At 40.9% G+C, this 27,335-nt stretch overlaps 1 protein-coding gene across 1 annotated transcript in view; it reads right to left on the minus strand.

The window, feature by feature from the left end:
• LOC310929837 (receptor-type tyrosine-protein phosphatase gamma-like) overlaps positions 1–27,335 on the minus strand; it is a 114,585-nt gene that overhangs the window by 16,252 nt on the left and 70,998 nt on the right. The window contains exons 5-15 of the mRNA XM_083892686.1: positions 21,233–21,328; positions 18,554–18,620; positions 15,553–15,710; positions 14,373–14,565; positions 9,940–10,124; positions 7,906–8,014; positions 7,749–7,798; positions 6,496–7,258; positions 5,046–5,184; positions 2,137–2,175; positions 1,292–1,383 (exon numbers count right to left, since the gene is read on the minus strand). Of these exons, the coding sequence (XP_083748812.1) occupies positions 1,292–1,383; positions 2,137–2,175; positions 5,046–5,184; positions 6,496–7,258; positions 7,749–7,798; positions 7,906–8,014; positions 9,940–10,124; positions 14,373–14,565; positions 15,553–15,710; positions 18,554–18,620; positions 21,233–21,328 (1,891 nt within the window). The remainder of the gene's footprint in view (positions 1–1,291; positions 1,384–2,136; positions 2,176–5,045; positions 5,185–6,495; positions 7,259–7,748; positions 7,799–7,905; positions 8,015–9,939; positions 10,125–14,372; positions 14,566–15,552; positions 15,711–18,553; positions 18,621–21,232; positions 21,329–27,335) is intronic.

A 27,335-nucleotide genomic window follows, 5' to 3' on the forward strand; every position in this document is an offset into this window, starting at 1 on the left:
TGACAATACACTCAAAAATCTGTCTTTTTTTATAACGTGAATCATAAAAAAATGATACCACCAGGCAGAAAATGTAGATAAGTAGAGCATAGGGTTAAATGTCTGAAATTTGATGCGCTACAATGGTATTTTGAGCATTTTTTAACACGAGGAGGGAGCATCTGTCTGATCGGAGCCAAATCAGCCCCAAATCACACATGAGGGACCTTCAAGGCAGGTCGCCATCACACAGGGACAATAGAGCGGGAGGGACCCAGCTGTCAGCGGTGATGATGCTGGCCAATGCTTTAACAAACGCACCCTTACAGCTGGGGCCCCGTTAGGTCTCTCCCACGTGCCTCAGTGGTTAAGAGAGTGTGTGTATGGGTGAATTCTGGGTTTGTTAATCCACTCATTTATCAAAATGTCGTAGCTTCATGATATTAAGAGGCAGGAGGACACATCAGTCTAAATCATTCAGAACTGAGACTCACTGAGGCTGATTAGAATGACACAGGAGTATATTCACGGCACTACATGCAAAAGCAATGGTCACATGTTGTCAATTCTGATTTCAACCAAGAAAAAGGCAAGTGATTTAAACAGAGTGTGTATGCATGCTGTGAATAAATCACCATATATAGAGACAACAAAAGGAAAAAAAAAAACACAAATAATGGGCAACGATAGAGAAAACAAAACAATATAAAAAAAAAAAAGCAGAAGAATTGCAGCACAAACACCGACACAGTGTCAGAACTGCGCTCGTCACCTATGATGCCACAGAGACGTATCGCAGAGCTTTAAGCAACTGTGGAAAATAAAGCCCGATATTGACAAGCTGCCACTGCACTGCAGCCCGGGCAACATAAAAAGGCTTAGAAAACCCAGTCACACGACTCTGAGAAAGAGACTCGTTGCGCATGGAAATGGTACAGAGAGAGCGATCAGACGCAGACGAGATAACCAAGAAGCTATTGAAAAACAGTTAATGGTGACGAGCAGATAGACATAAGTCATTTAGACTCGGTCAATATCCCCCTTTGTAATTCACTCTCAGTCTTGTAGACGCGCTTTATTCGGATAAACAATGCTATTTTTCGACAGATTCAATTACATCTAGAAGAGCGGTCGGGGCCCTTAACGTCTCAAATGTTTGTCTGTTAACTGCTTATCATCACCATTTTTAATAAAATAAATAAGACATTTTTTACAACCAGAACAAAATACATTTCCTGCTTGTAAATCACTCATAACATAATCACAATATGGATTATGGACATTCTAATATAATGATTAAAGCGTGGCTCACCTGGTATCGGTATGACAGGGATGTTTTCATTGGCCACCACCCGTGGAGAGCTGCTCTCCTCCACATAGAAGTGAGCGGTCTGGAAGAATCTCCTATGGGGACACAGAGAGCAACACGGCAGGGGGTTTTCACCATCATCAGATAATGCAAACACCAGATCATTCTACAGTAAATAGCATTCGGGAGTCGAATCCAAAGATCTAAATAACGAAAAAACAGAATGACACCAGAACGGCAGGAAACTGCTGCTAATGAAAACCCCAGAGTAGTTTGGATGGAGGGGGAGGGGGGTGTGTGGGACACAGCTGATCGCACACAGATAAGAGCAGAGAGTGACTCCTGAAAACACAGGTAAACAACTCTGAGCACAGCACACCAACAACAACAGATCCAAAACTCATTCCCTACCCTCAGATTAACTCTCTCTACAGCAAAAAACACATGATTTTTTATCGAATCCCGACACATTCTGAGGATTCCTCACCAAAATATACAACGAACGGCAGCTGCTGCACCGTTAAAAAGCACACAAAGGTCATTCTTGAACAAACATTATTAGTCCAAGGTAGAGAGTTTTGTTTGTGTGTTTCTCAGAATAACACAAATGCTGCATGGTTTTAAAAATGATCCGCAAACATTTTAAAAACAGGAAATAAACAAAATAAAAGTTCCTCAATTTTTGCAAGTCAATAACAAATAGAGGTGACTCAGAAATCTATAAAGGTTCTTATGGCATCGCAAAAGCCTCTCCAGCCTTAATCCTCACCTCTACCCCTCTCTCTCCAACACACACACATAAACATAAACTGTTAAAAATAACACTTCTAACATCAATTTAACCCTACCTGTACTTGATGCAGAGGAATGAGCAGACGCTCGTCATCCTTTCAGACAGATTTAATAAAAAAATAAAAAATAAAGGTGGCAAAGCATTGAATAGACAGAAGGAAAGAGACACACACACAGATAAAGAGAGAGAGAGAGAGAGACAGAGGAAGAGGAGAGGGTGGTGGAAAAAAAAAAAAAAAAACCATGGGGGGAGGAGAGATCTCCCCCTGGTTTGCATCACAGACTCCCAATCTAATGGTTCCCTGTTGGTGCAGACGAGGTGTAGGTAACAAACCAGCATTGTCAACACACGTCTGTGACTGACATCAAGGGCCGAACACAGAATAGTTTGCATTGGAGGAGAATGGAAACTGGGATGAGATGAACTCTCTGGGATGAATGTCAAGTGTAAAGAAAGTGGAGAACAACATCTCACAGAGTCTCTAAGACGAGACAGGATGTCTTCTCACTTCAACTTCAGTGATTTTTTTTCTTCCAACAAACACCTCGAGACTACTCTTCCAGATGTGTTCGGTAACTGCAGCAATTAATCCCACTGTAGAAAGACTCCACACATTAAGCCGAACAAGTACAAAATAAAGACTTTAATGTGTTGCTAAAGTTTAGCGGACGGCTCATAGATTACATATTTGTCCAATAATTATTTATAAATCAAATGAGAAATGTTGTGACGTTTTTTTTTTTGTTTTTTTTGTTTTTTTTTTAATTATCTAAACATCTGCAAGCAAAGGCATCAACTCAAATAGCGGCACTGTCACTTAGCGAGACTAAACAGAGCGTGAAGAGTAAAGACAATGTGAGCGGCTTGATATCATCATCTTTTATCACGGTCTCTCCCGAGGGGAAGCAGACGTCGTCTGTGAACTGTGTTGTCACAGCAACAGCTGCGATGGCCATTTTCTAAACTCAACGCTGCCCCTGTTCACTTTCTCAAACACCACCAACTCGCACTAATTTATTTATAGACCGACTTCACGAAAAGAAAGTCATCCTGTTTTCTGTCGTCGGGATTTTTTTAACATAATATTAAATGGAGCTGATAACCAGACCTTTTTCCATTGAAATTCCAGTATACCAGATTATGTTGCTGTTGTTGACCGATAAACATCCGCTGCAATCTCACACAGACATTTTAAGCATTGAGCGCATGAGAGCTAGTGAGCGTAATTCAGGCTTCATAGTGCGCGTTGAGCTGCAAATCATGAAGAGGAACCGCAATTGCAATGCGTTCAAGATGCATTTAAACTAGAGCTGGGCGCTTTAACGGCGGTTAACGACGTCAACGTTATCGCACGTTAACACACGACACGTTTCCATGCCTGATACTGACCAATAAGTGTAAACTGTAGAACTGCAATCTGGTCGTTAAAATTATTACAAATGGGATTTCTTGCTGGCTTTTTTCCGTTTTTTTTTCTTTTGCGGCACTCAGTCCAACGTTGGGTTCCTTAATTGGCCCTCGGGTATCAAAACTTTGAGAACCCCTGCTCTAAAGTAACGCTAAACTTTAAAAACAGAGGCACACAAACGCTAACGGCACTATACGAGCTAATGCAGCTAACGGAGCTAACTGGTAAGCGGTGCCTGGACTCTGGTGTCGCGGTACGTAAACACGAGAACGTGTGCGTCTTTTTCCGGTCAGTCGCCATGGAAACGCGTCATGCGATCACGTACATTAAGTCAACTCTTTCGTTTGGTAGTTTTCGGTGTTTACATGGTCATAGAACACAAATCAGTCAAAATGGTTGGCAGCTTGGAAGTTCTGCGCTTAAAATGACTGGCAGTCAATGAGTAAACCATAAAAGTGACAGAACATGTCCTGTGAGTAAGTACCTTTGCTCATTTTTCCAGAATAACTTTCATTATCTGGTTATTTACAATTACAATTTACTGTATGCTAAAATAGCGTAATTGTGGGTGTTAAATTTTAAATTTGAACAGTATAAAACTTATTGATGAGCTGATTCGCTGACATCCTGCAAAAGAGTGAGTGAAATTACCGTAATAACCACACTTTGACGTGCAACTTTCAGAAACCGTCTGAATTCCTCCGATAGCACACTCCGTTGTGTTATTACGGTAATGCAAAGTACACTTGTGCGCACTTTTCATCACTTCTGTGGAGTCCACAGTGTGCTAAGCTTATAGGAGAGGCTCCGATAATGCATTCAAGAAAACTCGTAAATGTCTTCACTTACAAACACACACTGCAGTCCACTAACTTAATATTTGCTGCTGCTGCCACCTTGTGGTAATACATGCACTACAAATTAGGTAGTCATTGAAGATGAAAAAAAAATACGCAACTGATAATTGATCATCTTCTTGATATAATCATAGTCTTGCCTTAACTGACCTGACTTTTTAATAATCAAACCCATAATCAAATATTCATGTCCATCCCTAGTATTTATTAACAGACAATACACAGTGAATGCCTGCAGTCTATAGAACTAAATGTAAATCATTACACCACATAACATGAGAGTGGCTTAGCTTGCACAATAACTGGGGTTCTAATACTGTGGCTGGAAAATAGCCCCCGAAGATGAAAACCCACCCTCACTGAGTCGGGTGATGGGTCTGATGTCAGCACACAAACAGAGAAGCAATCATGTCCTGTATTAGTGCTTAAAAGTGACATATTCACAGGTCTGAACATGGTGTTAGACAGGAAGACGAGACACATGCAGACATGTCACTTCTCCTAAAGAAAACACATGGATGAGGTCAGTGTGGTCGACTGACAGCTCTGCTGCATCCACCTCCTCAGTAATAATCTTATCAAGATGAGCCACGTCTGTGCTTGACGTAATGACATTTCACTCTTAAGCCAAGGTGTTTTTTTGTTTTTTTTAACTGCCCTCTCTGTAATGATGTCAATCGTAATAGACTTTGTCCTCACCTCCAATAGACCATGACAATCAGCAGCATTATGAGGCAGAGCAGGGTAAGAGCGGACACCACCACCAAAGGGACAATCCACACCATCCTGCCCATCCCAGGAGGTGGACTTCGGGTAACGTTGGACAAAGTGGTCCTGTCTGAAATATAATAATACATAAAGAGTTAGTTCACACCATGAGCAAACAGTGGAGAGAAAAAAAACACCGATCTGATGACATGTTCATAGAGCTACAGTCACTGATACAAGCAGCAGCAGAAATTGTAGATAAAAATCATACTGACATCAACTTTTAATTATAGCATAATAATAACGGTGATGATATGTATGATGATGATGATAATTATAATGAGAGCCTCTGAACTGGATCTGGATCCTGCAACCTGCAAGACGAGGACACAGAGAGAGAGGGAAGGAAAGGAAGGAAAGACACAAACTCGGAAGAGAAAGAACAATTTAATGATATATAACAAAGTCATATTCGTACACTGAATGTGAGAGAAAAAAAGAAGCTTTTAAGTCTAAATTTAAGAGGCGAGGAGCTGCAGACAGATTGGTTGTGTACCAACAGAACGAATCTGCAGATAATAACTTCACACGATTGAATTCCTGAGCACAGCATAAGCATAAATGAATAAATGTTCATGATAAATTATTTCTGAGTTAATGACGATTAAATTAGCCATTTGCCCTGGTGCACTTTGACAGCGAGGTGACTTTATTCTAAAAAAGCAAAAAGTATCGTGAAATGACTTGAAATTTTCGGCAATGATAGTCAGCATCACCCCGAACAAAGATCCACTGAAAATAATAACAAACCTCTTGAGGAATAATTTTGATTAATTTTTGAAATTGAGGAATAGATCCTTTTGCCCTGAAATTTGACACACATTTTGGCTTAAACAAATATCGCGCCCCCTGCAGCAGGTTGTATTTTGATTTCGACACAATTTCGATGAATTGTTCAGCCCTATTCTCAGGTAACACAAAAACACACCTCGCCAAGAGCCAGTGTTTGTTTTGTACAGCACAGCATCATCATAAATGAATAAATTATTTCTGATTTAATGACGAAGAAAAACAAAACGAAAACAACGGGAAAAATCATCTTCAAAACTGTTCTCCCTGAGTGCAAACCGTTTTGATATTATACTAAAAAGGAAATTCCTCAGGGCACAAGCCCTCTGGCAAACAGCTCACTTCTGCCTCTGGGGCTCAGTGTTGACACAAAAGACTAGAGCTTTGACTTTGACTGGAATAAAAGCAGAGATAAATACCGTCTTAAACCAACATATTTGTTCAATTGTTCAATAATAAAGTGTTGGTGCTCTACACCAAAGTCTACTTAGGAGAGAAGTCTGGCACAACAGCTGACAACAAGAGGACGTGGTTCATCGGGGAATTCCGCATTTCTGTTTAAAGAGACTTTAAAAAACGATGTTGTTCTCACCAGTGTGCACAGAGAAAGGCCAGATTTTCTTGCCGTCGCTGCTGATCTTCGGCGACAGCGTGGAGCTCTCGGGAATCTGCATCTCAGCGCTGTCATTACGGGGATCCTGAGTGAAGACGACGGCGTTCGCGTCCGTGCCGTTCTTTTCCACGACAACCGAGTGGTCCTCGGCCGCACTCGCAGGCGTCGCCGTGCCTTTGACCGTCGGCTTCCCGTCGCCTTTCTCTTTGGCCGTGGACGCAGGGGTGGGGATTAAAGGCTCTGCGGACGACACGGTGCTGTTGTCTCGAGTTTCCTCGTTATCGGGCGCATTCTTGGTCTTCTTCTTTTTCTCATCCTCTCCCTCCTCCTCCTCCTCCTTCTCCCCTTCCGTCTCCCCCTCGCCCTCAGCGTCCTCGCCCTCGCGCGCAGCCTGCGTGTCCTCGGACGGGGCGTCCGTCTCCGAGCCCTGGTGGACGCCCGTTTGCTCAGTGCTGGTCTTTGCGGGTGCGGCTGTGGGACGGTTGGAGTTCTGAGTGGCTTGCGGCGAATGCGTGGGCCACACCGAACTCGGCAGAGAAGAAATGACCCCTCCGCCAACGCCCAGGCCAGCCAGCAAGGAGCTCGTCACCACTGATGCCACCGTGGCCTGGCTGCCACTAGAGGAGGGGCCCATCCCTGTCGCCATGGAGACGATGGAGAAATGGATGCCAGACGACGTCCAAGTGGAGGAACCAGAACTTATTGGAGCCATGTCTGCAGAGGATGCTGGAGAAACTGTGGGCTGAGGCAGAAGACAAGTGGTTATCCAACAGTACTGCATACTAGGGATGTGATTCTTTGGGTGGCTGGCGATTCGATTCAATTCCGATTCGATTCAAAAATTTATACAATGCATAGTGTGTTAAGGCAAATTATGGCATCAAAACAATACAGTTTGTATAAGATAATGTGATAATGTGATCACACAAAGGCAAAATTAAGACAGAAGTTAACATTTATTCATTTAAAACAAATAAAAACTTACTTACTGTACAAAAAAATAACTTGCATCAATAAAAGCTTAGACTAGCTGCCTTTTTCTCCCAGAAGTTACAAAAATAAACACAGACTGGTGTTTTTTCAAAATAAAAAATACTAATTTTTTTTTTCGATTTTTGAAGTTTATGAATCGATTCAGAATCGTGGATGAATAGAATCGCAATTCATATGTGAATCCATTTTTTTTTCCCCCAACCCTACTGCATAAATGTGCACTGCCATCTTTGTCTTACCATCCCGGTCTTCACAATACGAGAACCTTCAAATATTCTTGTTGTATTTGCTGTAAGAAAACAAAGAAAAACAAGAGAAGATGCAGACTTAAAAAAAAAAAAATCTGTCGTATTTGATTTGTACAAATTTCAAAAACATGCAGTGATAAGCAGCTACCTCTGAACAGCAGCGTTTGGCTGAAATCACTGCGGAGGTCATGTTGACACACAGCCTGCACTCTGAACAGGTACAGGATGTCAGGCGACACGTTTGTGATGACTGCTTTCTGCAAGAGAAAAAGAATAACTTGGTATTTGCGCAGAACAAAAACACATGGAAGTGACATTGGAATTTGTTATGAAAAGGCACTTAACAACAGCGCGGCTGCAGTTCATTTACATTGCAAGTGCAAGAATTATCGCGCATTATAACCCACAGTTTCAACGAAGTAAAAAAAAAAACTAATTTCCTGCCAGATGTAATTGTGTGATGCAGTTTGCAAATGGCTTTACTTGTACACAAATGGCCCTCAGAAAGGATGAGTGATTGTCTCGGGTGTTGCAGAGAGCTTGTTTTTTTTTTTTCTCTCAAATAATTCAAATCAAGGTGTCCAGAGATACGAACCGAAAATTGAAATGGAAATGAAGAGAGACTGACGGAAGGGAGAGAAAAGTGGAGAGAGTTCTGACAGTAAATAGACCCATAGACAAGACAGATGGAGGGGGAGAGCACACAGACGCCGCACATGAATTCAAATCTATTTCTTTCCACCAGGAAATCATAAATATTGTAAAAGTTATAACTGGATAAGCAAAATCGCTTAATCATAAAAGTGTGAGAGCAAGAATCCGCACAGTCTGTCAATGTGCAAAGTTCAAATAAAAATGATTATAGGGCTTATAGATAATTGTGTGTTCTTCTGATAATACACACACTGCTGTAGATAAAGGAAGGCGCTCAGGGTGCAGTACTGTCAACAGGCAGTAGCGTTAAATGAACTACATTATTGTTATTTTAGGATAACACTGGTTTACTTTTAGTGGCAGATATTAAAGGAGCACTGTGTTGGATTGAGTGGCAGAGATTCTGCAGTCTCAGGTAAGGCTGAACGATTTTGAACAAATATCTAATTGCAATTATTTTTAAAAGGAATTGCGATCGGGACATGATTCGCGATATCCGAGGGAATGGTGATTTTTACTCACTTTCATTTGAAAAATATAATTAAAAGGAATACTGTCTGATATTTGTGCAGATATGTAAGAAATAAATATTTTCTCTTCAGTCTGTAGAATAAGATGTGTATAGATCAAGACAATAATGAATCTAAAATGATGCACTTTGACAGTGAGGTGACATATTATTTTTTTTTTTTTAAAGTCTCTTGAAATGACTTGAAATTTTCTATAATGACAGTCAGCATCACCCTGAACAAGGATCCATTGAAAAAACAAAAAGTATCTCTGAATGACTTGAAATTTACCATCATAATAGTCGGCATCACCCTGAACAAGGATCAGTTGAAAATATTTGCAAATCTCTTAAGGAATTATTTTAATGAATTTTTGAAATTCAGGAAATGATCCATTTGCCCTGATGCACTTTGACAGTGAGCTGACTTTCTTCACAAAAACAAAAAGTATCTCGGAATGACTTGAAATTCACCATCATAATAGTCGGCATCACCCTGAACAAGGATCCGTTGAAAATATTTGCAAATCTCTTAAGGAATAATTTTAATGAATTTTTCAAATTTGACACTATTTACTGGTTTCCGTGCTACACAAAGTAAAAAGTAGATACATTATTTAGTTTTCACTGCTTTTATTAAGTCACGTATGACACTATGTTACACAGATCTATTAAAGAAACTGATTAGAATTTAAATTTATGCTGAAAAAAACAAGAAAAAAAATCCTACACTATTTGTATTTTCCACCACGCAGCATATGTGTCCGTTGTGGTGTTATGTTGTGTTATGGATCAGCGATGTGTGAGACAGGCCCAGGTCTCTATTCTTAGAGAGCGACGCGTCTGTGCGCTAGCGTCAAAACTGGCAGCCACACGTAAAGTTCATCACACATTGTCATCTTCGTCTTATTGTCCTCGCCGCTGATCCCTCGCCACCCCGCGATCCGGCCAGATACACCTGGGGGCTCCGCGAGCTAATCAGAGCCTCGCACGCAGGTGGAGCATTACGATAACACTCACCATGCTCTGGTCCCCGGTCTTGGTGAAGGTGATTTCGTCGGCGACGTCGCGTTTCACCCAGCTGTAGGAGACCATGTAGCTGGTGATGGGCGGGTGGTAGACGGTCAGGGGGCGTTCCCAGCTCACCATCAGCGCCGTCTGGTTCAGCGGCTGGATCTTCATGGTCACTGGGGCACTGCTGCACACTGACAAGAGACCAGAGGAGCAGAATGAACATTAAAGAAAAATGCAGCGCTGAGGTTGAAGGAGCAACTTCACCGTATATATTTGTGTCACTGTATTCTGCAGAACACAGTGTTGCCTTTTAACAAGGTTATTATTACCGCCTGCTGCTGACCTGACTCTCACTATCGATTAAGCGATTAATCGTTTGGTCCATAAGATGTCAAGAAAAAATTGATCGGTGTTTGTCAAACCTGGAAATGACGATGTTCTCGAATGTCTTGTTTTGTCCACAAATCAAAATGATTCAGTTTTAATGATTTCTTTGTTATGTGGAGCAAAGAAACGAAGAAAATATTCACATTTAAGACACTGAAACGATCAGAAATCTTGTTTTAATCATGAAAAAAGCTTCAAACCAACTATCGGTCTTGACTGTAGGGGCTTTGATTGTTAGTCAAGACATTTAGAGTTGCAACTAACGATTATTTTCATAATTTCACCAAACGATTAATCGTAAAAATAATCAACAGATTAATCAATTCAATCGTTTGGTCCATAAAATGTGAGAAAATGCAAAAAAAAAATGTCAATCAGAAAACCTGGAAATTATGATGTTGTCGTTTTGTCCACAAACCAAAATTGTTCAGTTTTTAATGATTTATTTGTGATATTTAATTTAGGAATCGATCACTAATCCATTAATCGACATTTCCATGTCAGAAAGAACACCAAACAGTCAAATGTAGTGGTTTAGATTACACTGCAACCTCCTGCCCATTCGCAATTTGCCAGATCATGCTTGTGTGTGACATTTAACAAGATGCACAGGATAGATAAAGGACATTTTTTCAAGTTGGCCTCAAGGTGGCAATGTAGGCTGCAGCATGGAAATGTGCAGAGGGATGTGTCATCATCATCATCATCATCATCATCATCAATGAGTGCTGGACAATCTGGATACAAACGCTTCTCAGCACAAACCGGGACCAGGTGTCACCTGACCGTTACGCTCACATGGCGTTCACCAAATTGAAATTGTCACCACCGCCATGATTTTTCCGCATTTACACCACGAGGCCGCGGTGTGAATTATCCAGCATGATTATGTGAAACGGAGAAAGGAAAATCAGTCCGAGGGGGAAAAAAGTGCACTGGCGAGAAAATAATTCCAGACGTGTTGATGAGGTGTGACGCCAGTGAAAGGCATTTTAACTCATATGATGTTTTGTTGTCAACTTCAGTGACACAAAAACAGTCCTTTAATAAGAGCGGAATAAGACAATGTGTGTGTTACATTACAATCACTGTTCTTTATATAAGCAACACTAACAATATCTACGGTACATTCAATAGCCCTCAGATAATAAAACATCTGAACACAATAAGTGGGTCAACCTGTCTTAAATGTGACTATAAATATAAATAAAAAACGTCATTCATTTAGGGCAGTTCATTTATTCTACGAAAACCTTTTAAAGTAGTCATTATAATTATTAGCAGATTGACTGTAACTGTGTAAATGTGTATTTTTTTAAGCAGTAAAGACGTTTTATACAACAGCATTTTTTTCTAAACTCAGCTTCATTAAGGGTTTGCCTCAGCTCCACAGTAGCATCGAGCAGAGGAGGAATCTGTTCTCCAGGCAGCTTGGAACATGAAGGGGGATGAACTGTGTCTGACCTATCAGTGATCTTCTTTTTTTTCCTCTAAAGGAGCTAATAATGGGGAAACGGGAATTTCACTAAAAACACACAGGCAGGAGATACAACTGGTAATGTCAGGTATTGCACTTAAAGGCTAAAATACCAACACCAGTAGATTATCTATTGATCCATTAATGTGCAACTGTCACTGGACAGTCGAGATCATTGACTTGAGGTTAATAATGTCCATGTAATAAATCAATTCAAGGAAATAAAGTGCAACTTTTCTGTTCTGATATCTCCCAATCAACACGTATTAGCTTTGTAACTGTGTAGGTTTAACGCAATGGGCACAGAACTGTGCCGCAGGTGCACCCACGGTAATTTGCCGTGGGAATAACACACAACTCCTTATATGGACATCCTGGGGATGTGTGTTTATAGGTCACATACTCAGGCTTTAAAAAAAATGCAGGGTTTTTTTTTTTCCTCTTCTTATGTGTTGTTGAGTCAAAGTTATGATTCATTTTATAATAGTGATAAAATTGTGCAGAAGTCACAAAATAGACATGTTATAAACGTATGTTTGTGCATAAAAACGAGCCAAATGAACTTTGAACTGTGACGTATTTCCCAAATTTCCCAAATTAAATCCGATATTAAACATTTTGAGTGTTTATATAGTTGGTAAAAATGACATCAGATTGTGTAGGTTGTGCTGAAAAGAAATGATATAAGACACTCTATATTTCACATTCTTAAACCCTCTGTATATACTGTATGTTTAAACATTGTAATGCATTCTAAGGGTTAAAATAAGAATAATCACACCATCAACCACGCTATGCAAAATCTAAACATAGTATACCATGTGAGAAAACAAGGCTTGTATGCACTGTTTGACAGAGCTTTACACCGTTGAAGTGAATAATGTTCTTTAGCTTTATCATTGAACAAAAAAAAACAAAAACCCTCTGCATCACAAAAGGTTACCTCTGCATCTCTAATGGCCAAACAACCCTCGTGGCTATAAAAGCCACAGTGATGGAACTCTCAGTCAAAGGTGTGGACCCCTGCTCTCACATCATTGACTGTGCCCAGATAAACCCTCACTGCCCCCACAACAACACACACACACACACTTTGACAGATGCCACCCCTGAAGATAAGGCCGACACTATTTACTCCCAGAGCCGCCCATCAACTATGCATTCTTACATCTGAACACAGAGACATACAAGAATGTGTGAGACACAAAGAGGAAATGAGCGAGAGGGAGGGGAAGTGAAGAAGAAGAAGAAAAAAAAAAAGCTTCTGGTTCACATTCATTCTGCCCAGTGACATAACGCCACAAAAGCAATTTCACAACTTAATTTGCATGGGTCTATTTTAGCTGTGCCACATATTAATGATGATTGCTGATCGGCCCTGTTGTGAGTGCTCCAACTTCATCACAGGCATTACCAATCAATTCTCCCCACTAGACACTAACACCAGCACTTTATGAAGCAGCAGCCTTTCTCATTAGTCTCCATAGTCCGCGCGCTGTTTCCGTACAACCAAGTGCAGGCGGCAACGCGCATGCATAAAACAAGAGCGGGAAAAATCACCAAAAAAAAAAAAAAGTGCTCCTTCAGAAGCCCAGCGTGAGATCCGTGCTCCGCATTAATACAGTGTTGAATAAAAGTAGGTGTTGCATCAACAAGAGAATAATACACTGGTGACTTTAATCATGAGAACAAAAGAATCCAAAGAAGAACAAAAATTATCGACTTATTTGAGCTTGAATGGGTCGGCAATAGTCTGACGAAGATCTCAGTGGCTTGATGTAGCTTGATGACTTGACGGAAGAACAATGATGGAAGCGCACGTGAGGTAAAATCTTTATTAGTGCTGCGTTAGGGCACGTTAACGGTCAACGTTAACGCACGTTAGCGCATGACGCGTTTCCATGACGACTGACTGGAAAAAGACGCGTGTGACGTCATGTTTACGTGCCGCGGCACCGCTTAGCAGTTAGCTCCTTTAGCGCCGCTAACACGCCTACAGTCAAAACTGGAAAGGCCTGTTTATTAAACATGACGTCAAGCGCGCCTTTTTCGTCAGTCAATGTTAGCGCACATGATGCGTTTCCATGACAAGTGACCGAAAAAAAAAACCGAGCGTGACGTCATGTTTACGTGACTCCCTTTTAAAAAAAGATATTTGTTTCTACAGTAGACTAACAGAGGCATACATGTACACACGCAGTACACAGGTACGCTGGTTATTTGTAGCGCTGCTCTTTTCGTTAGATAAACACAGTTCGCAAAAGGCGCTAAAGGAGCTAATGCAGCTAACGGAGCTAACTGGTAAACTGTGCCTGGACTCCGGTGTCCAGGCACAGGCGGTGGTCACTTGTGTCAGTCATCATGCGCTACGTGCCGCGTTAACGGCACTAATTTACATATCTGCAACATGCGGAGAGTCCTGCACGATTAGGACTACAGAGAAACCCACGAGGCCACAGTCTGGCAACCTTGGTGTAGAACCCACCTCATCGACCTCTGTCCCTGAACAATCTGTCAAACTACTGCCTCAATGAGAACTATATACACCGAGTAAAACATAGAAACTTTGAGTTACCTCTTGACGCCTCTGTGCTGTGAGGGTTTCTCAGGACCTCGGTCAAATCCTTCTGCCAAGCGTCTCTCACGGCCGACTTGAAGACTTTCCTGTTGTCCAGATGCTGCAGGGGCCGAAAGTTGTTCCTCAGGTACTCGACGGACTTGACGTGATCCTGTTGCTCTGTTGTAAAAATGGAATAAAAGGCCTCCAGCTAGAGGGGGACAAAAGATTTTGTTAATCCAGGACTACATTTCTGACCGCTTACAAGTAGCTGACGCAGTATTTGCAGGGACAGACCTCAGTCAACATCCTGGCCACCGACCAGTCTGTAACTTCTCAATGGGGCAAAATTTGTGGCCCATTGATTTCCATGAATGATCTCCTGCCTGCGTGCTGTAATGACTACACATTACTGTCCCCGGTGGAATCAATGTGTTCTACGCGTGCTTGGAGCAATGAATTACAGTTTCATAAAGGAGATCTGTGTGCGTCACAAACATTGTAGCAGTGGTCAATATTCCTTGCAGCACAAGTCATTTCGGGAACAAAAGATTTGTCCGCCTGTGAGGCTGATGGAAAATCTACTGAGCCTTGCACATTTCCACAGCACAGGGCAGCTCTAGAGGATACGCAGCTGGCTAACCTTAGGATTGTATGTATAACAGATGCAGCTAAAGACTCTCTATATGGGATCAGCAAAAAAAAAGGAAAGCGTGAGGCATGATTTGGCATACATTATCTCCTCAAGTCACAATGGCTGAACCAAACTGTTGTAGGTGACTGCAGTAAAATGTTTTCATTAAACATATATTAAACGGCTACAGCGATAACTCAGATTAAGGAACATTTAAATTAATGTGCGGCAGTATTCTTTTTAAGAGCCTATAGTCACGGTCTCAGACCCAGACCATGATATATGTATAAGAGCTGTCTCGCGCTATCACTCAAACGCCAGTAATTGGCTTCCCCACCTTCCCTCTTAATCATGCCCTGCATTGGCAGTCGTAGTTTCACGAGGAGGAAACGAGGGCAGAGGGAGGAACGAGGGAAAAGGTAGATGAAGGGAGAAATTGCTTGTGTGGCAACAGTGTGGGACACCGAATGTGTGCAAATAGGGCTCGACTGTGCGTGGATAACATAGCTGTCTGGGCACAAGTGTGTGTGTGTGTGTGTGTGTGTGTGCGAGGACTGTACGCACCTGCGAGTAGGACAGGTACACCGGCCTGGAGAAGATGATCCACTCCACTACCTTGCTGCAGGGAGGCGTGGTCAGAGAGCCTGTGTAGCGGTAATAACTGTCCACGGACGACGGCAGCAGATCCCTCAGGATAAAAGACCTGAGGTGGGTCTCTTTTTCTGGGGAAGAACCACGGGATCAAAACGTGTCAGTTACACAAGAAGTGAAACTCTGAAAGGCTCTTTAATGCTTAAAGGACTCATGTTATACTATATTTCCACAAGTGAACCTAGTTCCCCTGGTGTCCTAATGAACATGTCTGTGACATGCTTTGGTCCAAATACCTTAAGGATGAAGCACCACAGCAGTTCAATCACTCTGAACAAAACAGCTCAGTCTCTTTAAATATGCAAATGAGACACAGGAAACTACATCAGGGTCACTCAGGCTAACGGCAGCTAACAGCAGTTAGCATTTGGAAAAGCCATCATTATCGCCGTCATATATAAAATGTATCCACTGGACACATAAATCCTCTGAGGCTGGAAGTTTGTGTAGAACTCTGTGCTGAACACTTCGTCCGCTCTTCCGGATACTATTGCCCTTGCGCTCGTGTTTTTTGGGACAAAGCGGAGATCTGCGAGACAACAATACCAGGAATCTGTTAAAAGGGCCTCCAGAGTCACAAGTATTAAAATTATTAAAAAGTTGATTTTGCATAATATGTCCCCTTTAACACCCTACATATATTACCGTTCAAAAGTTTGGGGTCACTTGGGAAAAACACTTCTTTTCAATGAATATAACATTAAATGAATCATAAATACACTCTATACATTGTTAATGTGGTAAACGACTATTCTAGCTGCAAATGTTTGGTTTTTAATGGAATATGTACATAGGTGTATAGAGGCACATTTCCAGTGTTCTAATGGTACAATGTGTTAGAAGACTATTGGATGATTAGAAAACCTTTGAAAACCCTTCTGCAAAACAGTTCTGCTGGTTATTTGACGAAAGAGCAAAATTATTATTTTGAATAAAAATCATTATTTCTAATCTTGTCAATGTCTTGACTATATTTTCTGTTCATTTTGTAACTCTTTTGATGAATAAAAGTGAGACTTTTAATGGAAAACACAAATTGTATAGGTGAGGCCAAACTATTGAACGGTAGTGTATCTCGAGTTCCATTTACACCAACAATCATTTACAAGGTGATTTTATTTCACTCTCCCTGTGGCATTTTTAATCCTCCACCAGTGGCGTGATGATGGAAACAGTTAAAAGCTCGGCCACTTGTTATCACACTGGCCAGATCTCTGTGCTCAGATGGGCTGAGAGCGACGCAAAGGGAGGACGGCGGGCTGATAAAATGACCTGGCCTGACAGCCGGTGCATAGCAAGGTGGGAGCATGCTCATTATCGCAGGGACCTATGGAGATTAAGGCATGATTACCTGATCGAAAAAAAAATAACAAGCACTTTGCGATAAACACAAATATCCCTTTATCTCCTGTAAATAAGCTAAATGTCTTGTTGTTTCCCCTTCCAATACGATGTGAAAAAACCCCAAATAAAGCTCAATTTGTGTCAAGTGTCTTATCTCATAGCCTTATCTGAAAAGAAACAGATCTTTGGGGTGTGGTTTTGCATTCGATAGCATTACTGAGGCACTGGCACAGGCTTTGCCCCCACGCCTCATCTGTACTCAGAGTCAAACTCAGTATTCACAGCGTTTCTTCTCGCCCGTCTTCAGGCGATGCGTACGTGCCCTATCGCTCACGGGCTGCCGAGATGCTGATGGATGGATGACTGTGGGATAACGAGCTCGTGGAAAAACCAACCGCCCAAACGGGGGGAGGACACGATGAGCATTTAGCAGCCGGCAGGAAGAGAGTCCAGAGAAAAAAAAAAAAAAAAACCCTACCACACCCACACTGAGCTCGCTCAGCTGGGAGATGAGATACTGTGGCGTTAGCAGAAAACATCTGTGGAGCACAGAGTTCAGCCACTTTTGGAGAGCGACGGAGATGAAGTAGTTTCGCTTCTTATCGGGGTTGGATGAATAAACACAAATATGTCTGAGTAATAAAAAACAAAGGTGAAATGGCCTTCATGGCACTCATTTTCTAATTCTTTTTCTGTATTTGGCCTAATCTCAACCATCTCATACTTGCTTCTACGTATAAATAATGCGACCGCTACGCTTCTATACGTCCTCATACGCTCACACGTCCACATTAATGATCGTGTTCACATGGAGAGAGTCAGCGGGCAGGTTGTAAAACAAGGCCCTCTGTGTGTGCGTGCGCGTTAACAAAGCCGTCATGTCAGCCAAAGACGCGGTAAGGGATTACACACAGTCAAGTTAAAACATCTGCTGATGGTCTCAATAAGTCATGCAGGCAGTAAAGGGAGCAGAGCAGCAGCAGCAGTGATCTAAGACAATAATGCCATGACGAAGCAGCACTAGACATTAATAGTTTAAATGTGAATAAGAGCCTTGGCAGGAGCTACGGTCCGTGATAATGTACATTTGCATCCGAGTGTTTTCTAATTGAGCCTCTGATGTAATTTGCAGCACTGTCGTGCCGAGTGAAGCTCTCTAACCGAGGAGCTGCATTAGCGGTGGCAAGAGGCAGCGTCTCTGCACATTTTGCCTAATGTTTTGTTAAACTCTCATATCTTGTGTTTGCACTTATTTGATGTGGGAAAAAAAGAGCAACAACAAAAGAGCACTTTGGAGGCGGAGAGCTCTATGAGCAACAGAAACATCCAAAACAGCCCATGAAAGTGTGGGATTATTTCACAGTAATTTAATCCCCCCCACAGAAATGTTTTATGTGCGGATTTTAGTATGACGAAAATACAGTACAATCTGTGAAAAATTAACATATAATAAAAAACACTTTCAGGTAAACATAGAACAACAATACATGTGTGGGAATTCTACAGTACATAAATGCACCGACTGCATGAATCAATTGAATTTCATGGGTCTTACTTTCCCATTACTTACCATGATGCACTACTCCTTTCAGGCCCTGGATGATAGGCTCCACAGCTGGATTGTCTTTTTGCCCCAGCTGCAGTAAAAGTCCAGAGAAAAGAGATTACAAAAGGGATTATAAGACTAAAATAACAAAAGCCACAGCAACTAAAGACAATCGATATTGAACAAAACGCAGAAGACGGACACAGCAAGGGCAACATCCCCCACAATAGCGTATAATCAGGCAGCGAGGACGACGCCATCTGTTCCTGTGAAGTTCACAATGTTAAGTTTTTGTGCGGCTGACGATACAATAGAGATGATTCTGTTCTCAACAATCCTCAGTTTTGAGGGCTGCAAACTGATGGCGTTTCGCGATTGCCTACTCATGTTCCAACAAATTACCCAAAATAAAGACATTTTCTCGACCAAATAAAACACAAGGGCCGACATCCACTACTTTACTTCAGTCTGCGTTACGGTATATAACAAATGATGTTGCTTCTAGGGCTGAGAGATATGGCCTAAAATCAGTATCACGATATATTGAGCGGCTCACATCGATAACGATAATGAACGATAAGATGCGTCATCACGACATCGTTTCAGTGGTTTTGTTTAGGTGATAGGCCGCCAGATTTTCGGTGCATATCTAAATGTAATATCTTTGTTGGCAAGAACAATATAACCGTAATAATGACGTATTTGATCGTGTGACTTGGGGTTCAATCGGCACCTGGACAAGGGGGCATTCAGGAAAGTTACCGGGAGAAACGGGAGGAAAAAAATGGGGCGTCTTTAGGGCGTCCTGCCTAAAAGTATGGTGTCTAATTTCTTATCCCCAGGACGCCCAGACACCCGGACACCAACCCAAGCCCTGCTGGCTAAAAGCCTGTCAGACTCTTTCCCTTCTTGTTACAGACTGGAGCGTCCCAAAGGGCCATGAACATACCAGTAGCCTGCCTACCTCCACACACTCTTAAAAAATAAATAAATAAAACACAGAATATACCGACATGGGCGACGGTTATCGTCGTAAATTTCGGTACCTGTAAATTTTCGGTTTTATCGCCCAGGCCTCGTTGCTTCCCTCCCTTCCTTATCCGTTAGGCCCCTCGTTAATTACTCGCACCGACTGAAGACTGGTAAATGTTGTTCCCGTCCAACAACATTTTGCAATATTCCCCATGTTCTACTTAAGAGACAAGACTGGACAAAACAGTGTTGGGACGCAGGGACCAATCTTCCCTTGCTCAACATTAATTCAGGTCAGTCATAGGAGAATAATTGTGTGGAACTGAATGCTGAATGTGGATAACACGCACACCGTAGAGCCCACTAATAGGCCTTTGGGGAGCATAAGAAGAACTCTCCTCATTGATTAGAAATGGTAAATCTGAGCCAATGTGTGTGTGTCCACCTAAAAACCCCTGCACTGTAAACTGCTACTCAGCGGATTGTGTATGGTGGTACTAATTGCGGTAAGCAATAGGGCTGTCAGGACCCAACGGAGGCATTTAGGTCCACATACACACACGGTTCATCACTGTCTAAGAGCAGACCTACATCGCAAACACCTGTGTCCCCGTTCCACGAGCGCCGACCCCTTGACCTTGCACTATTAAGCTCAACGTTGGCTAGAATTGATCCGTCTGCCGCCGTCAATCGCAAAGACGTCGCTAATGGGTATAAAGAGTACGACATGGCAGCGGGCGATCCGGGGAAATGTCGATGCTGCTGGTGTATGCTTTTTCACGGCTCATAAATCTCCGAGGTGTTTTTACAGTTAAAGGAAATTAGGACCAATCTTGTCCATTAAGTGCTTATGTGCACAGACCTTCAGGGGGGCAATTTGGACCATCTCAAAGCAATCTCTCTCTGCACACGTGTGCCACAGAACAGCAACAACATAACGAGCAACCGGGTGAAAGGGAAACCTCCTGTCACAGCACAATCCTAGAAAGATCACTTTTAATTCATATTTATCACACAATGAACTCAGAAATGTATTGACATATTTTTCATAATTGGTTTAACCCAGTTTTTCCATGCTGTAAGGTTCCTACTGTTAATATAATTGACAATTATGCTAATTGTCGACTGACATTTTCTTCCAATCCACACTTTTTCATATGTATTTACTACTTTCCCTGTTAAGTCAATGCAGTTATTTTGGAAGCCTATGAAAAATAATATTTTCCATTTGGATTTTTCCTCCTGAGCAGAGTCGACTCTTCTTGGATAAAAAGAAATTGGTTTGGTTTGGTCATAAAGTGTTGAGGAAACACCTGATGATGGTGTTGTGTGTAAAGCCAGAGACTAAAAGCCATGGCCCTAATCCTTTCTATGCAATATACACTCTTAGAAATAAAGAAGTGCTAAGTAGAACCATATAAGGTTCCTCGGCTTCTCCTCATAGGAGAACCCTTTTTGGAGGGTTCCACCAAGAATCCTTTAAAAACCCTTTATTCGGGAAAGGGGTTTTAAAGGGTTCTCTGGATCAAAATGGTTCTTACTGGAACCCTTAGTGTTACGAAGATCATGACTTCAGGAAAGGGTTTTTCAGACACAAATGGTTCCAGGTAGAACCTCAGCCCTTGTAGAAGGACCTTTTTGGAACCCTTATTTCTAAGAGTGTAGATAGTATAAGTGTCATAGTTTTCCCTCTTATACCTGCATTGACCTCCACTCTCCATGATCCCTTACCTCAAAGAAGACAGCCATGGCAGCGATGATGCGTCTTTCCTTGATGGCGGCGCCGAGGCTGTCAAAGTCATCCGAATTGTAAAGGTAGATCTGCATCTGTGATGGGGAAACGGAGCATAAACAGCTTGAGGAGTGGACAAGGAGAACGAACGGTCCCGCCATCAATCACTTAGACACACTGCTGAGGAGCTGATGAAAAGCAGTTTTGAGGGGCATAAAAGAGGGAGTATTTATCACTCTCATCAATCTCCCATAATCTGTGTCATTCCTTTTTGTGCGCTGCCACTCCTGGAGGAGGCAGAAGAAATACAGCGGCCCATTCCTCAGGGTGACTGTGCTCACAGACACAGTCGCAAGCAGAGAAGAAGAAGAAGAAGAAGAAGAAGAAGAAGAACTGGGCTGAGGGGGGGGGGGGGGGGTGTGCTCTTCCCCTGCTTTGAGAGATCTAAGAGAATTGTGTCTTTTTAATCATTGCTCCCAATTACCTCAAATCTCTCAGCAAATCCTAAGGTTGTGTACACACAAAGCAACACACACACACACACACACACACACACACAATACACCTCTTAAAAATAACAATTAAAAATATATATATATTAATTCAAGTTAATCAGAATCAGTTAATGATTCTAAAAGTAGCAATGAGTAGCATCTCACTGTCTCGTGCAGCTTTAAAGTGGAACAAAAAAAACCCGTCATGTCTCTGTGTGAACCTGCGAGATGTTGATTAAATTAAAAGGCTGTGCATGGTTTGTTTCTGCTTAAAAAGGGAGGAAAACCTGGAGTTACAATGGACTGCACTGGCAACAACAAGATGCAGAAAATCAATGAACGTGTAACTGCAGGTTCAAAAGGACTCAATGCAGATCGTTTCAGTCAAAGTTCTTTGTAACTGCAACCATTAATGAAGCTAATTCGTTGCCTAAGAAGTCGGCAATGAAGAGAACTGGCCGTTCATCACCCCTCAGATGTTATTAACTACATTACCCAATTAAGCTGCCCCCCCTTAGGCTTCATTTGCTCACTTAGCTTGGGCTCATGTGACCCTCGCTCTTGTTAACACCTCGCTTTGGAAAACACAATTATCAGACAAATTATCAATTATTGCTTAACACTTTTAGAGCAGCCAATAAAAATAAACTTTGCCAAAAGCAACTCAAATCATGTGAACGCACGTTTCCTCTCAGCGAAAGTTTTTTTTTTTTTAGATCTGACAACACCCTGCGTTGGAGTAAACTTTGTCCGTGGCATTTGTTGAAAGTGGTTGATTTTAAACCTCTAGGTCATCTTAAGACACCCAGTGAAATTCAGACATGTTCATTTTTTCATCTGTTTTTTCAATCTGAGAATGCTGGATGTTGAACAGACCACAGGTAACAGACGGAAAGTGAGAAACAAAACAATATTTGTGCCTCTAGGTTTTTTTTTTATCTGCAATTTTTCCCCCTGTAGAACGCACAGAACCATCAAGTCCATATCTCCTGATGCATTTACTTCTGTCTAAATTCACTTTATACCTCTTTTCTTTTTTTTTTTTTTGCAGGCACAAAAGTACAAACAGTGGAGCCGAGAGCTGCTCTGCATTCCTGAGTCCCACATAAGCACAAACAGGTGAAGTCATGTTTGGCATGATTTCCCAGGACAGTAAGATATTGAGGCGAGACAAGAAAACTGCAATAAATAAGTTTGTGGTGCACGGGAACAAAAAAAAAAAGATCTTCTTGTTTGTTGTCAGAGCAGCACAAATTTGTTCATCTGTATTCCTTAAAGGTAGCGTTTTTTTTTTCTTTTTTACACAGGTGAAATTCACTTGCACATAACCATCCCCCTTATTCTTCCACCTGAGCGCTCCAACAAAGTGATAAAGCTATTTTCACACGTAATTAAGTATCACTAAAATTTTAACAGTGGGTGCTGAACTTTGCAGATTTCTAACGTCATAAAAGGAGACGAAGAGACGATCGTGGGTGAGTGAATTTAAATATAATGAATTGTTTTACCTGCGTTTGTTACGGTGATAAAGTTGATTTAACAATCGCAACTGTTCTAATTGTCAGATTCAAGTATTAATGCAGTGAGAGAAAAACATTCACACAACCTAAACTTAAAAGATTCTGTGATCCATCGACCACGGTAACAACTGTTTTCTTCTCTAGTTTCAGGACTAAAGAAGATAAAGACTACTGCAATGTTCACTCAGTCCATGACTTCATTCATCTGCAGCACTGTGTGCAAATAAATACCTGTCCAAGTTATCTATCTATCATGCTGGTTAGCTTGCAGCTACAAAGCTAGACTTTATCTATCATGCTAGTTAGCTTGCAGCTACCAAGCTAGAATCTATCTATCTATCTATCTATCTATCTATCATGCTAAATAGATTGCAGCTACCGAGCTAGAATCTATCTATCTTGCTAGTTAGCTTGCAAGCTACCAAGCTAGAATCCATCTGCTAGTTAGCTTGCAGCTATCTATCTAGAATCTATCTATCTATCTATCTATCTATCTATCTATCTATCTATCTATCTATCTATCTATCTATCTATCTTACTAGTTAGCTTGCAGCTACAAAGCTAGACTTAATCTATCATGCTAGTTAGCTTGCAGCTACCAAGCTAGAATCTATCTATCTATCTATCTATCTATCTATCTATCTATCTATCTATCTATCTATCTATCTATCTATCTATCTATCTATCTATCTATCTATCTTGCTAGTTAGCTTGCAGCTACAAAGCTAGACTTTATCTATCATGCTAGTTAGCTACCAAGCTAGAATCTATCTATCTATCTATCTATCTATCTATCTATCTATCTATCTATCTATCTATCTTGCTAGTTAGCTTGCAGCTACAAAGCTAGACTTTATCTATCATGCTAGTTAGCTACCAAGCTAGAATCTATCTATCTATCTATCTATCTATCTATCTATCTATCTATCTATCTATCTATCTATCTATCTTGCTAGTTAGCGTGCTATCTATCTATCTATCTATCTATCTATCTATCTATCTATCTATCTATCTATCTATCTATCTATCTATCTATCTATCTATCTATCTATCTATCTATCTATCTTGCTAGTTAGCTTGCAGCTACAAAGCTAGACTTTATCTATCATGCTAGTTAGCTACCAAGCTAGAATCTATCTATCTATCTATCTATCTATCTATCTATCTATCTATCTATCTATCTATCTATCTATCTATCTATCTATCTATCTATCTAAAGATTCTGTGCTCCATCGACCACGGTAACAACTGTTTTCTTCTCTAGTTTCAGGACTAGAGAAGATAAAGACTAGTGCAATGTTCACTCAGTCCATGACTTCATTCATCTGCAGCACTGTGTGCAAATACATACCCGTCCAAGGTATGATTTGTAACCCATGTATAATTAATCTAACCTTGGTGACATGCTAATATATTATTAGAAAGATCTCACCATGGTTCCCCGAGGCAGAAAAAATCTGCTCTTTCATTTTTCATTGTGCTGTTTGAGCAAACAGGTGGTCCATCCATCGATTTCCCCTCTTTTCTCCCATGAAAAAGACTGTTGTTAGATTTATGTCATGACAGCAGCTACAGGCTTTTTTCTTCCATGACCATGTTACTAACGCAGAGCAGTTCCATAATGCAGCTCTGTGAATTTATCTTTCCATCCATTTGCACCTTTGTGAACTACAGTATTTGTGTGTTTTCAAGCTTCTGGGCATATTGGCTAAAGGCTTTGGAGTTGCAAAATGATTTATGCAGTGTGGTTTATGCAACTCAGGGCTGACTGTGACTCATTTGAAAAGGAGAGCATGAAACGGTAGACTGGAAAAACTGTTTCTGTCTGTTTCAAAAAAGAGACAAATAAGCCCTGGAGCATAACCTTCAAGGTCACGCTGGTTAACTCCAGAGGAGCAAAACTATGTACACAAGTCAAAAATGTAACCTCTGCTACAGAAGATCACAGAGTCCGTGAAACACAAACATTCTCGGCCGCACGTGTTGCGTCAGATGTAATATCATCTAAAATACGGCCAGTCCTGTCAAGGCGTTAAATGTGAAAAATTAAAATGCCATATCTTACAGGATGGAGTAGTTAAACGGCCCGAAGGCTACATCCGACATAACCACACTCCGCTTTGACCATTCATCATCTGACTTTGCTCTTTCACCTTGGGGTTCTACTGTGTGATATAAAACACCACGTTTGATACATGTGTGACTTATAGATAAATGAGAGTTGTATATCCACAAAGGGCAGACGGACGTATGCACTGTTGTTGTTGTTGTTTTTCCGTTCAGTATGTGGTGCAACATTTACAGTATATGTGCACAAGTGAGAAAATTGGAAAACTGCAATGAGTTTGAGCCGCTTTGTTTCTTCTAAAGTGATAATGGATTTGAACATTTCTCAGTGATGTAATAAAACCTCAATCCCAAACATACTGTACAGTAAATTCCAGTCTTCTTTGGCTTGCATCCTGTTCATGCTAACGGATTAAAAGGTACAAAAAGAGCGTTACTCATCCTTCAAATGTTTGAGAAAATACCAACCCCACACCCTAACAACGGGCACGTTGCAATTTAACAGTGCAATTTTTATTTATTTAGATTCCACTTTCTGACAATTATAAGTGCAATATTTCTCTTTCTTTAGGTTCCGCCTTTTACCATTTATCAGTGTTTTTGTTATATACTTGATTTACCCTTGTCTGCCTTTTATACTTACATATCAGAGCTGCTGGACAATGTGAATTTCCCCCATGGGGAATATCTATCTATCTATCTATCTATCTATCTATCTATCTATCTATCTATCTATCTATCTATCTATCTATCTATCTATCTATCTATCTATCTATCTATCTATCAGCTAGTTAGCTTGCAGCTACCAAGCTAGACTCTATCTACCTTGCTAGTCAGCTTGCGAGCTACCAAGCTAGAATCTATCTGTCTGTCTATTATGCTAGTTAGCTTACAACTACCAATCAAGAATCTATCTATCTTGCTAGTAAGCTTTCGAGCTACTAAGCTAGCATCTATCTATCTATCTATCTATCTATCTATCTATCTATCTATCTATCTATCTATCTATCTATCTATCTTGCCGCTACCAAGCTAGACTCTATCTACCTTGCTAGTTAGCTTGCGAGCTACCAAGCTAGAATCTATCTGTCTGTCTATTATGCTAGTTAGCTTACAACTACCAATCAAGAATCTATCTATCTTGCTAGTAAGCTTTCGAGCTACTAAGCTAGCATCTATCTATCTATCTATCTATCTATCTATCTATCTATCTATCTATCTATCTATCTATCTATCTATCTATCTATCTATCTATCTATCTATCTATCTATCTATCTATCTATCTATCTTGCCGCTACCAAGCTAGACTCTATCTACCTTGCTAGTTAGCTTGCGAGCTACCAAGCTAGAATCTATCCGTCTGTCTATATGTCTGTCTGTCTATCATGCTAGTTAGCTTACAACTACCAATCAATAATCCATCTATCATGCTAGTTAGCTTACAGCCACCAAGCAAGAATCTAGAAGAAGAATATAGCTGTCCACAAACCAAAATGATTCAGTTTAAATGATTCCTTGTTAAACGGGGCAAATAAACACGAAAATACACATAAGAAGATGAAACAATCAGATAGTGTTGACGATTAATTTGTTAACCGATTAGTCAAGTAATTGTTTCAGCTTGAGTGAATTCATAGTTAGAACAAAGTGTTTGTATCAACGTATCCACAGTCACTGTATGTTCTGTATAACACTGTGTTTTTATAGCTGAAAAACATCCTCATCCTTTTAAATATAATTTCTGACAGGCTTTAGATTCTGTATTGCTTGACAGAGGTTAATGTAAACAACTGTGGTTCATACACAAAGATGTGCTCTGCTCCAAATCTTAAGTATATCGCACATCTATAAATGATACATCTGGAGGGCATAGTTTCCTTGTTCTGTTGTTTTTTTTTGTTTTTTTTGTTTTGCAACGGCAGCGCAAATTGGTCATTAAAGTGGATTCTATCGTCTTATTTGGAAGCGCACCATCAAAGCAGCCCATATGCACAACAGCTTTATAATAGCCGTGTGTATAT

This window comes from Microchirus variegatus, assembly GCF_963457635.1.
Source record: "Microchirus variegatus genome assembly, chromosome: 7".
Taxonomy (NCBI): domain Eukaryota; kingdom Metazoa; phylum Chordata; class Actinopteri; order Pleuronectiformes; family Soleidae; genus Microchirus; species Microchirus variegatus.